The 13,421-nt window shown below is 43.9% G+C and overlaps 1 protein-coding gene across 5 annotated transcripts in view; it reads right to left on the bottom strand.

Moving 5' to 3' along the window:
- MRO (maestro) overlaps positions 1–13,421 on the bottom strand; it is a 30,081-nt gene that overhangs the window by 11,108 nt on the left and 5,552 nt on the right. For 2 of the 5 annotated variants that reach the window (XM_032152273.2, XM_058438337.1), the window contains exons 2-4: positions 13,063–13,184; positions 2,943–3,045; positions 720–866 (exon numbers count right to left, since the gene is read on the bottom strand). In XM_032152273.2, the coding sequence (XP_032008164.1) occupies positions 720–866; positions 2,943–3,041 (246 nt within the window). In that variant the 5' untranslated portion in view covers positions 3,042–3,045; positions 13,063–13,184. The other 3 variants (XM_032152274.2, XM_058438336.1, XM_032152282.2) reach the window with 3 other exon arrangements.

The raw sequence follows: 13,421 nt of genomic DNA, 5'->3' as shown, positions 1-13,421 counted from the left end.
GGAGTCTCGCTCTGTCGCTGAGGCTGGAGTGCCTGGTGTGACCTCTGCTCATGCCTCAGCCTCCCGAGTAGCTGAGATTGCAGGCGCATGCTACCATGCCTGGCTAATTTTTTGTATTTTTACAAAAATATAAAAGACACAGGGTTTCACCATGTTGGCCAGGCTAGTCTTGAACTCCTGACCTCAAGTGGTCCGCCTGCCTTGGCCTCCCAAAGTGCTGGGACTGCAGGCATGAGCCACTATGGCCCAGCCCATAAGACTCTATCTTAGCAGACAGGAGGAGGCGATACCCTCCTGCTGGCCTGGAGGAAGTGAGCTGCCTGCTGTGAGAGAGTGGCCTCTAGGCATTGAAAGTGGCCCCCAGCATACAGCAGGCAAAAAAACAGAAACCTCTGTCCCACAACGGGAAGTAACTGAATTCTGCCAACAACCATGTAAGTGAACCCTGAGCTTCAGGAAGGAATGCAGTCTGGCAGACACTTGATTGCAGCCTCGTGAGATCCTGAGCAGACGACCCAGCTGAGCTGCACCTGGACTCCTGACCCGTGAAAACCCGAGATAATCAACACGTGTTGCTGTAAGCCGCTAAGTGTGTGATGGTTTGTTCCGGGGTCATAGATAACTAATATAACAGAGACCATACTCCAGCCCTGGAGTCTCCACACCAAGAGGGTTGGAGAGGCTTGGGGGGCTGGCTGAGCCCCACTCTCCTTCCCTACCTTGTCAGGGGCTTCACAGGCCATGGTTCCCAGGCTTCTCATTGCCATGTGACGCTTTTTAGCATTGGGGTCCCGAGCTTTTTCTGCCAAGATGAAAAACACATTCTTCAGAGGCTCCCGCTTCTGGAACCTCAGTTTCCAAGAGACCTGGGTGATAGGTCAAAAATGTATTAATTTGGGAGTGTTCAGAGTCATACCCAATGCCAACCTCAATCCCTCCCCCTAAAGAGGGAGGGCAATCCCGCGATTGCCTGCTCAGTTTTACCCCTTCTTTCTCCTATTAAAGATGCCTGGGTTTTGTTGGAGAAGTACTCATTTGGTCTACATAATGAAGAAATTGATGGAGAAAGAGGGCAATAAAGATAATGCAGGCTAGTGTTGAGGTAGGTTTAGGAGATTATGGGGAGGGGCTCTAGAGCAGCTATGGGTGTGATAGAAGTTGAAAAAAGAGGACTTGATCAGTGTTGATGTGACCTGGGAATAGGGATCCGTTTCACATGGAAAGGTGTGCCGTAACTCCTCAAAGAGCTCCCTTTACCCCTTCTTCTCCAGTTCTTTCCCATTTTTCTGCTCTCCTTCGTAGCCAAATGCCTTGAAAGACATCTATACTTGTTTTCTCCCGTTTGTCTCCTCCCATTGCCTCTTGAACCCTCTGCAATCAGCCTAATGTCCCCTCGCCCCTACCCTGCCATATGACTAATTCCAAGGGTCAGTTCTCAGTAGTCACCTTACTCAACCTCTCAATAGCACTTGACACAATTAGAAAAGCATATCTGCAAACATCTAGTACACATCTACAAACATTTCAGGACTGATCTAGTACACATCTACAAACATTTCAGGACTGATCTAGTACACATCTACAAACATTTCAGGATTGATCTAGTACACATCTACAAACATTTCAGGGCATTTAAAGGATATCCCAACTCCAGAATGCATACATCTGAGCATGCAATTAAGAGCAGGAAGAGAAATACATGAATAATGCAAATTGGGGAACACTGTGTGTCTGATGCAGAAACCTGCACTTCAAGAACTAAACTCTATCACGCCTGTAATCCCAGCACTTTGGGAGGCCGAGGCAGGTGGATTGCCTGAGGTCAGGAGTTCGAGACTAGCCTGGCCAACATGGCGAAACCCTGAAACCCCGTCTCTATAAAAATACAAAAAATTAGCTGGGTGTGGTGGCGGATACCTGTAATCCCAGCTACTTGGGAGGCTGAGGCAGGGAGAATTGCCTGAACCTGGGAGGCGGAAGTTGCAGTGAGCTGAGATCACGCCATTGCACTCCAGCCTGGGCAACAGAGCGAGACTCTGTCTCCAAAACAAACAAACAAACAAACAAACACAAACACTAAACTCTAAGTAATTGCAGGGCCAGGGATGGGGCAAGAGATAGGCTAGTCTCTGAGCCTTTGTAGCAAGCCTACGAGCTCTCATGCAGGAAGACCCTGGTGTACAGCAGGACCCAGAATACAGCAACATGTACTAGAGTCAGAATCCAGATGATGAAAGATCCAGACAAGATCAAAGAAGACAAAAGCCACCACCCCACCATCCTTAGAAAGGGGCCTAGAGGGGGAGACTGGCTTGAGATTCAGCTATCTCAGTGGTGCTATGGATGAGATTTGGTGATTTCCAAGCTTCATTAGTATTCCTGGATTTTCGTTACAGTTCATTCGTTTTTTATCTTACCTTTTTTTTTATTTTATTTTATTTAAGACAGTATCTCACTCTGTCACCCAGGCTGCAGTGCAGTGGCACAATCTCAACTCACTGCAACCCCTACTTCCTGGGCTCAAGCAATCCTCCCACCTCAGCCCTGAGTAGCTGGGACTACAGGTGCATGCCACCATGCCCAGCTAATTTTTGTGTTTTTGGTAGAGACAGGGTTTTGCCATGTTGCTGGCTGGTCTAGAACTCCTGAGCTCAAGTGATCCGCCTGCCTCAGTCTCCCAATGTGCTGGGATTACAGGCGTGAGCCACCACACCTGGCCTCATTCCATATTTGTTTATTAAGTTAACAGCAAGTTAAATTATTCTCAACTAATCTTCCTGTCATCCTGTAAACATCCTTTCCATGTTAAAAGAACTGTCATCAAAGTTTTTTCAGAAGGAACTTCAGTGGAGCAGGCCTAACTAACTGCAGACCAAGCAAACATACATCTTACAAAACAGCTCCTGGGAGGAGAAATTTGTTCATAATATTTTGTGTCAGACCTTGGAAAAGAAACATATTATTGATGTCCTTTTCTGCTTGGGCTGGGAAGTAGGGGTGGAAAGGGGCTGGCCCAGGATTCCCCTCTGTCTTTGGTCCATGGAACTAAAAAAAGAAAAGAAAAAATCACATGAGCCACAGACACTCATTATCAACAAACATTGTTGTACAATGCATTGTACTGGGGTAAGAATATAAAGAGGCAGCAATCCCGAGGCCTGTCTTTAGGAACCTTCCACCGTGATGAGGAGATTGAACAGTCACATAGATAAATAGCAACCCAAGGCAGCCCAAGAGGAATAGCAGCTTGGGGGTCAAGGGGGATCTGCCCTCTAGTTCCCCACTCCATTCTGCAGATTTATCACTCTCACCAAAGAAGTAAAATGGAGATTCCCAGGCTCTGCCCACAGAGTTCTCATGAATTGAAATACAGAGTAGCCTCAAATTTTGTGTTTTTAAAAGTTCTCCAAGAATGTAAATCGGTACCTCTTTTTAGAGAGGATTTGGCACTAACTCTTAACACTTTAAAGCGCATGTAATTGGCAATTCTTTAATCCTATAGATATTAGCACATCATATGTTCAAAGATATACACAAAGGATAGCCACCATAGCACTGTAATAAACCATATTGTGTTCTTTAATGGTTTGGGCAGGGGAAGAGGGAGTGGGGCAGGGGTTCGAGACAGGGTTTTGCTCTGTCTCCCAGGCTGGAGTGCAGTGGCAGGAATACAGTTCACTGCAGCTTCAACCTCCCAGGTCAAGCAATCCCCCCGCCACAGCCTCTGAGTGGCTGAGGCCACAGGTGCATGCCACCACACCCAATTAATTTTTTTTTTTTTTACTTTGTCCAGTCTTGTCTCAAACTCCTGGGCTCATGCAATCCTTCTGCCTCAGCCTCCCAAAGTGTTGGGATTATAGGCTTGAGCCACTGTGCCCAGCCAATGGTTTGAACATAAAATTACATATATTACAACTATACAACTTTACAATGACTGCTAGGCAATCACTAAGAAGAATATTGGGCAGATCAACATGTGCTAAAATAATCTCCATGATATACTGTTGAGTGAAAAGTGCAAATCCATGTGTACAGTATGTTACCACTTGTGTAAAATCAAAATGAGGGCAGGAAATACATATGTACATATATGCTTGCATATGCATAGAAGGAGGAAAAATACACAAGAAACATTAAGACAGATGGCCTCTGGGCTGGAAATCCGAGGAACTGAAATTGGAGGGAAACTTACTTTTTTCACCTTTTTTGTATATGTACAGCTTGTAATTTTACCATGTGCATGTATTATTGAATATAATATACATAAACATAGCTTACCAAGTGATTCTGATCCACAGCCTGACTTGGGGCCAACTAGTACAAACCAGCACTTCTCAAACATTAATGTGCACTAAAATAATTTGAAGATCTTGTTCAGTGTGTCTGCAGCGGGAACTCGAGATTCCGCCTTTCTTCCAAGCTCCCAGGGGATTCCAAGCAGGTACTATGCTCTGAGTGGCAAGGGCATAAAGTTGTTTTTTGTTTGTTTTTATACTTTAAGTTCTAGGGTACATGTGCACAACGTGCAGGTTTGTTGCATATGTATACATGTGTAGGGCATAAAGTTAAGAGCCACTGGAGTCGAGAGAGGACCACGAGCTGGAAAAGCTGGTGGAGACTTCCCAAAGCACACTGGTCAGCTTGGAAGCAGAGGCAGAGCGTATATGACACATTGGGAGTCAACGGGATCCTATGCAGTACATGGTGATGGTAGCAATAACAATTAACATAGTAGGAGAGAGGCAGAAGATAGGCTACAGAGGCTAGTTAAAGGCCAGCTGTGAAGGACTCTGACTTCTAAAGAGCTTGATTTCAATTGTACTTTGTAGGTATGAGTAACCTGATGATTTTCTTTTAACTTAGGTGAAATCCATGTAACATACAATTAGCCATTTAAACAATGTTCTGCAATCACTACCTCTGTCTAATACCAAAACTTTTTCATCACCCCAAAACAAAACCCTGCACCCATTAGGCGTTCACTCCCTATTCCATCCTTCCCCAGCCTCAGGCAATGTTAATCTGCCTTCTGTCTTGATGGATTTGCCTATTCGGAATATTTCACATATATGGACTCATACATTATTGTGATCATATGTAACTGGCTTCTTTTTCTTAGTATATTGTTTTCAAGGTTCATGCATGTTGTAGCATGTATCAGTATTTCATTCTTTTTTATGGCCACATGAAAAAGAATTTTAATTACCACATGCAAAAGAATTCATGTGGTAATTCTTTTTTTTTTTTTTTTTTTTTTTGAGACAGAGTCCTACTGTGTCTCCCAGGCTGGAGTGCAGTAGCTCACTGCAACCTCTGCCTCCTGGGTTCAAGGGATTCTCTTGCCTCAGCCTCCTGAGTTGCTGGGATTACAGGCGCACACCACCATGCCTGGATAACTTTTGTATTTTTAGTAGACATGGGGTTTCACCATGTTGGCCAGGCTGGTCTTGAATTCCTGACCTCAAGTGATCCACCTACCTCAGCCTCTCAAAGTGTCAGGATTATAGGCGTTAGCCACCGAGCCTGGCCATCATATGGTAATTCTATGTTTAACTTTTTGAAGAACCACCAAACTGTTTTCCACAGTGGTTACACCATTTTACATTCCCATGAGCAACGTATGAGGGTTCCAATTTCTCCACATCCTTACCAACTTTTATTTTCCATTATTATTGTTATTATTACTAGATCCATCTTAGTAGGTATGAAGTGGTCTGTCCTTTGTGGTTTTTATTTGCATTCCCCTAATGACTAATGAGGCTAAGCATCTTTTCGTGTGCTTGTTGGTGATTTATATATCTTCTTTGGAGAAATTTCCATTCAAATCCTTTGCTCATTGTCAGTTGGGTTGTTTGTCTTTTTCTGAGTTGTAGGAATTCTTTATATATTCTGAATACGAGACTATTACCAGACATATGATTTACAAATATTTTCTCCCATTCTGTGGGCTGTCTTTGCACTTTCTGGATAATGTCCATTGTGCACAAAAGTTTTTATTTTCAATGAAGTCCAATTTGTCTATTTTTGTTGTTTTTACTCATGCTTTTAGTGTTAAATCTACGAATCTATTGCCACATCTAAGGTCATGAAGATTTACCCCTATATGTTCTTTTAAGCGTTTTATAGTTTTCACATTTCTATTTAGGTCATTGATCCATTTTGAGTTAATTTTTATATATAATATATGGTAGGGGGTCCAACTGCATTAGAACCATTGACCTGTGTGTGTTTTGTGTTTTATTTTTTTTAATAGGAGAAATGGCAGGCAAGCAGCTGCAGCCGTTCTTAACCCTGGCTACATTAGGATCACCTGAGGAACTTCTAAATATCCAGACTAAGTCTACCATTATCTCTGGAGGGAGACCCAGGCATCAATATTTTTTAAAGCCCACCAAGTAATTCCAGCAGGCAGTCACTGAACTACGGTGACCAGTGACCAACTGCCTTGGTTTTCCCAGGGCTGGGGAGCTTCTAGGGACATGGGACTTTCAGTGCTAAAGCTGGAAATGTCCTGGCCAAACCAAGACACACTCCTCTCTGATGCAACCTGACCCTTTTCAACAGCTGTACTTTGGAACATTTGACTCACTTGATCTGGAGGTGCATGGGGACTCGGTTTCTCTGCCATCCTTGCTCCCTGGGTGGATTTGGTCCATGAAACCCCAGGTGGATTTGCTCCATTCTGGAGAGGTCCATGAAAACACTCCCTCACCGCCTAACTTCCAGGACCTATATCTCCTTCATATCTCGCCAACAGGAATCTTCTCATCACTGCAATGGGGAACGAAAATAAAACCCCAGAAAACTGCACCCCCACCAATTAGCAAGAGTTTCTCTTTCCATCAGTTACCTGGCTGAACCGAGATTCTCTCTGTTTGATTGAAGGTATTCCCACAGGCTTCCTCATTAAACCAGTGGTTCTCACACTTCAGTGTGCATCAGAATCACCCAGCAGACTTGTTAAAACACAGATTCCCAGGCCCAGGCCCCAAAGTTTCTGATTTTGTGCATCGGCAGCAGGGCCTAATAATTTCTATTTCTAATAAGCTCCCAGGTGACACTGGGATGTGGCTGGTTTGGCGACCACACTTGGAGAACCACTGCATTAACAGAAAGAAACCACAGCAGTACAGTGTTGCTTCTCTCCAGAATAAAGGGATTTTAAAATTCACATTAAGGACGGAGCTGGAGGTCATTATCCTAAGCAAACTAACACAGAAACAGAAAAACAAGTACCACATGTTCTCACTTCTAAGTGGGAGCTAAGCGTTGAGTACCTGTGAACACAAAGAAGGCAACAGACACCAGAGCCTACTTGAGGGTGGAGGGTGGGAGGAGGGTGAAGATCGAAAAACTTCCTGTTGGGTACCATGCTTATTACCTGAGGGACAAAACAATCCGTACTTCGAACCCCCGCAACACACAATTTGCCTTTATAACAAACCCACACGTGTACCCCTGAAACTAAAATAAAATTTAAAAATTTAAAATTCACATAGAGTCAAAAAACACCCTTGGTTGTTTCTTTCAGGGGCTTTTCTTTTAACGACTTTATGTTTCAATAGAACGTAATGATTTTCAGGTCAGATGCTCCGGATCAGAGCCGACAGGTGCTTGACAATGGGTACAGGGAGCTTAAAAGACGCAAAACTCCTGTCCCATGTTGAACGAGGGGTTCAACACAATCTTACTTTAGACAAATAGGATTGGTTATTTATATTAGCATATTTGTGAATTTTAATAGCATTAAGATTACCTTCAAATAAAAAAAAAACACTCAAAGTGGAGATAAAGCTGTCACCCGATTGCCCCCAGCCCAACTCGGGCCATCACCATCTGCCCCTGCAGCCAGTGAAGGTGGGGGCGGGGAGGAGAGCCATGACCTGTGGGAATCAGGGCAGTTGAGAAAACTGGTTCTTGGTGACCTGAGCTTCGAAACTACAGAGGCCCGTTTAAGAGACCATTTTGAGGAATGGGGCACATCCACAAATTGTGTAGTAAGGAGAAACTCCCAAACAAAACATCTCGGGGGCCTTGGTTTTGTGACTTACGCTTGTGCAGCAAAGTGTGCTCAACCACATAAGGTTGACGGGCATATAGCGGAACCAAAGACAGCTGTTTCTAGAGAGGGTTCTATAAAGCCTGGTGTCCATCCAACAGTAAAGAAAATGTTTGTTGGGAAGTAATAAGGAAGAGACAGAAGAATATAATTTGAGAGACTCCTTTGAAAAGTGTGACAAGATTGAAACCACAGAAGTTGTGAACCAGTCACGGTGGCTCACGCCTGTAATTTCAGCACTTTGGGAGGCTGAAGTGGGCAGATGACTTGAGCTCAGGAGTTCGAGACCAGCCTGACCAACATGGTGAAACCCCGTCTCTACTGCAAATACAAAAATTAGCTGGGCATGGTGGCACGTGCCTGTAATCCCAGCTACTCGAGAGGTTAAGGCAGGAGAATTGCTTGAACCCAGGAGGCAGAGATTGCAGTGAGCTGAGATCATGCCACTGTACTCCAGCTGGGTAACAGAGTGAGACTTCGTCTCAAAAAATAATAATAAAAATAAAAAAGTTATGGAAGCCAGGCAGAGTGGAAAACAGAGAGGATTTGCTCTTGTAACTTTTGATGATCATGAAACAATTGATGAAATTGTTATTCAGATATACCACGCCATTAATGGGCATAATTGTGAAGTAAAAAGGGTCCTTTCTAAATGAGATGGAGTCTACTGGGTCATAAAGAGGTCATGGAAGTGGATCTGGCAACTTGGCTGGTCATGGAGGAAACTTTGGAGGTGGAGATAATTTTGGCCGTGGTGGGAACTTTGGTGGAAAGGAGGCTATGGTGGTGAAGGTGATGGTAGCAGAGATGGTTATGCAGGAGATGACAGTGGATAGAATGGATTTGGAGGTGATGGTAGCCACTATGGGTGGTGATCCTGGTCATAATAGTAGAGGAGGCCGTGGTGGTGGTGGACCAGGATATGGAAACCAAGGTAGTGGATATGGTGGCAGTGGTGAATGATATGATGGTTACAATGAAGGAGGAAATTTTGGTGGTGGTGGGAACTATAATGATCTTGGAAACAGCGATCAAATTATGAACCTATGAAAGGGGGCAGTTTTGGTGGAAGAAGCTCAGGCAGTCCCTATGGTGATGGTTATGGATCTGGTAGTGGAAATGGTGGATATGGTAGCAGAAGGTTCTAAAAACAGCAGAAAAGGAGGCTGGGGATGGTGGCTCACACCTGTAATCCCAGCACTTTGGAAAGCTGAGGTGAGTGGATCACCTGAGGTCAGGACTTTGAGACCAGTCTGGTCAACATGGTGAAGCCCCGTCTCTACTAAAAATACAAAAATTAGCTGGGCATGGTGGCAGGTGCCTGTAATCCCAGCTACTTGGGAGGCTGAGGCATGATAATCACTTAAACCTGGGAGGTAGAGGTTGCAGTGAGCCGAGATCATGCCCCTGCACTCCAGCATGGGGGATAGAGTGAGACTCTGTCTCCAAAAAAATAAAAAATAAAAACAGCAGAAAAGGGCTACAGTTCTTAGCAGGAGAAAGAACAAGAAGTTTTGGGAAAGCAGCAAGTTACCTTGAAACAGTCATCCCAAATGCATTAGGAACTAAAAATCTGCCACAGAAGGAACGATGATACATAGTTAGAAAAGTTACTGCAGCTTAAACAGAAAACCCTTCTTGTTCAGGACTGTCATGGCCACAGTTTGCAAAAACTGCAGCTATTGGTAATGCAATGTAGCGTTGGCTAGATGAACATCCCTGTGGTCCTTTATCTGCTGTAGCTTTTTTTCTTTTTCTTTTCATTACATCAGGTATATTGCCCTGTAAATTGTGGTAGTGGTTCCAAGAATTAAAAATTAAGGAATTTTTAACTTTTCACTATTTATATAGTTCAGTTTTTCCACATTTCTCAACAGACACTTTAACAAAATACAGTTTTGAGGGTGTTTCCTTGTGAGTTAACAAATAAAGAAGACCATTGTGAATTACTGTTTTGCATAAATTTTGCTAACGGTAGCAGTAAAGAAACACCAGCTGACTTGCAGTTTAAGGGAATTCTATTCTTCCCATTTCCAAACCATGATCTGAATGGGTGCTGACATGTGGAGAGAATAGATATTTGTATGCTTGCAATGTCTATTTTAGATAAATAGGATTGGGTATTTAAATTAGCATATTTATGAATTTAATAGCATTAAGATTACCTTCAAATGAAAAAAATCTCAAATTTCAAAATCAAAATAAAAGAAGCAAAACTCCCTTAAGCTGAGGGTCCACTCACCAAGGAGGGCACGGGCCTCATTATAAAACAGCTGGTATCTCTGTTCCAAGGCATAAGAAAATCATGCCTGAAGCTCCTTTCCATTGGGTAGGAAAACAAATCTGCTACCCTGTTCTTTCTGCTTGACTTCTCTTGCAAGATTAGCATAACAGCTAAAGGCTTTAGCCAGCCAAGACAGCTTCCCCAGCCTTCAGAAACCAAGCAGCCAGCCTTGCCTTCATAGGCGTAAGTAGAACTCAAGGTCATGCTCCCCGTGCAGGGCAAAGTAAATAAGAACTGAATGGCTCCACCTGGAAGATTCAATCTGTGGTTAGAGAAACTCACAGAGTTCCATCTTGAGCTCATTACCTTTTCTAGCAAACTCTGCCTCCCCATCACAAGAGAAAAACTGTGATGTAGTTTAATCTTACAGGTTGTCAGGGATCATCTCAATCTTGGATGCAGGAAAGGTAATGCATTTCTCAGTGTTGGTTGCACCTTCTATATCAGAATTCCCCGGGGTACGTGTTATAAACTCCAAGCCAGAGGTGGGTGCAGTGGCTCACACCTGTAATCCCAGCTCTTTGGGAGGCTGAGCATCCCTTGAGCCCAGGAGTCCGAGGCTGCCGTAAGCCATGATTGCGCCACTGCACTCCAGCTGGGTTGGCAGAGCAAGCTCCTGTCTCTAAAAAATAAAAATAAATAATAATAATAATAATAATAAACTCCAGGCCTGCCCCAGAATTATTGGATCTGAATCTCAGGGAGTGTCAGGCCTGAGCATTGCACTTTTTGTATGTGGTGCCTGGTGATGCTATACGCCTGTTGGTATAGAAGAACCTCTATCCTGGAAATTAAATAAAGCTAAGCTGAGCCCATGCAGTAGTAGAAACCATGGAAGGCAGGGAGGGAGCTGGGGCCGAGGGATGAGAAAGGGAAAGAGGTCAGTGTCTTTGCAGAGAACAAGAGATTGGTACCATATGTTTGTGAAGCACTTTGAATTTCACTTTAAAAATAAAATTAAAATCACAGCAGCTGTTTGTCTATGATTTATGCAACTTTTCTCGGATGCTATTCTTCAGTTAAAAGTTTCCTTAAAAAATAAAACAAATTAGGAGTTAAATCAAGGTCACAAGGCCCCTCGCTGGAGCCTTGTGTTTCTCGTACTTGCAGCTTCTTAAAGAACTCCCACCACCCCCATGCCCTCCTTCTTGCCTGCAGTGCCTCCCTCCTTTCTAAAACATTAAGTCCTTTACACCCAATCCAACAAAAACAAAGGACCATTCTCATCTGTTGCAACACAGGATCTCAGAGACGATCGTTTTAAACACACTGTGAATGAACGTAGTATACAGATTCCAAGATTTCTTAGGCTGTTCTAACTCCTCCTCCAAGCCCACTCACCCGTAAGACAGGCATTCTTTCCTAGGAGAATTACATTTTCTGGTGGGTTTCTATGGTCACCACACATGCCTAGCTTTGTATGACCAAGACCAGGAGGTCACCTGGCCATTTGGAAGCCAAAGACACAGCTCTGCTTATAGTTTTATTCATCTCTGCACACGTTCTTCAACGAATTCTTCTTCCTCTGGAACATACTCCTGAGTGAGCTACATGCAGACCCCCTGGTTTTCACCAACCTCAAGACCCCGGCTGGGGCTTGTGTTCATTGCCATGTTGTACTTCTACCTGATCTTACTGAAGATACGTGGATTTGGGGTAACTTAGAAGACTGTTTTATGCTTTACACTGACTCCCATCTGCTTTTGCAAACTTGAATGATTCTGACTCAAAATACTAGATTTTTGGTCAATAATCCTTTTATTTATTGAAGCCAAAAGGTATATTATGAAGGCCAAAAGTATAAAACACTTTTATTTTATCTCCTCATCTGTAAAATGAGCAGAAGAAACTGTTAGATTGCTTAAAAATCCTTCTGACACTGAACTTACAAATGACAATAGTAGGCTGAATGTGGTGGCTCATGCCTATAAATCCCAGCATTTTGGGAGGCTGAGGCAGGCAGATTGCTTGAGGTCAGGAGATCAAGACCAGCCTGGGCAACATGGTGAAACCCTGCCTCTACTAAAAATACAAAAATTAGCCAGACATGGTGGTGCACACCTGTAGTCCCAGCCACTCAGGAGGCTGAGGCAGGAGAATCACTTGAACCCAGGAGGCAGAGGTGGCAGTGAGCCGAGATCGCGCCACTGCACCCCAGCTTGGGCAACAGAACAAGACCCCGTCTCAAAAAAATAAATAAAAATTAATATTTAAAAAATCATCTTCATTTTAGAAAAGAAGAAACTGGGGCTAAAAGTAATGTTGAACAATTAACTCAAAGTCAAATAGTGGCAGAGCAGATTTTAGGACTCTGAAAGCTATCCTTTCAGTCACTGTGCTATAAGCCTAGGTTCAGCTCCCAAGCAATGTCCTGTGTGCTGAACGAGGGAAGACAGACCGCATAGACATTTCAGTTTGAAGTGTTAGTATCTTCCCTGAGTCCCTGCCATTCTATTATATTGCTGACAATAGAATGATCTATAACTCATCTATTGATCGATTAACATAGTTTGTGAAAAGCAAACAAAATCAGCTTCCTGGTCAACATTGCCCACTTCAGTTTTACAAAGAGAACATTACCAAATACCTACCCCCTAGAGGTCGAACTCCCTCTGATACTGGTGACCAGAGTGACATTCCAGAAAGGTTTTGGGAACCCAAGTGCAGCCAGGACGCCTCCCGCTGCATCTGGGCTGCCCCGGCCAACAGTGTCCCTTACCTGCGGCTCCTGCAGGCGGCTGCCACGTGATGAACTGGAGCCCGTTTCTGACTCGGGAGAGCTGCTTTCCCGGGTAATAGCCAAATGTGATGACTCGGCGAAATTTTCCCAGCCCTGAATTCCTAACATACAAGAAGGGAAATTAGGAGGTGACGCAGGGTCTGTTCAGGATAACGGGTCGGCACAGAGTGATGGAAAGTGAGAATCAAATAAGAGGGGAAGTCAAAGTTAGTATAGAGTATTTGGGCAGGGGAGGGCTTTGTTCTGGAATGAAACCGACAAGAATATTGTAGGCTGGCACAAGCATCACTTGCGCCCTTTGCTTCCCCAAGCCATGCTGAGGTGTTTTTCCTTCTCCT

This window comes from Hylobates moloch, unplaced genomic scaffold, assembly GCF_009828535.3.
Source record: "Hylobates moloch isolate HMO894 unplaced genomic scaffold, HMol_V3 SCAFFOLD_5, whole genome shotgun sequence".
NCBI classification, from domain to species: domain Eukaryota; kingdom Metazoa; phylum Chordata; class Mammalia; order Primates; family Hylobatidae; genus Hylobates; species Hylobates moloch.
The sequence above is the reverse complement of the archived record's forward strand: the minus strand, read 5'-3'. Positions and strand labels throughout refer to the sequence as shown.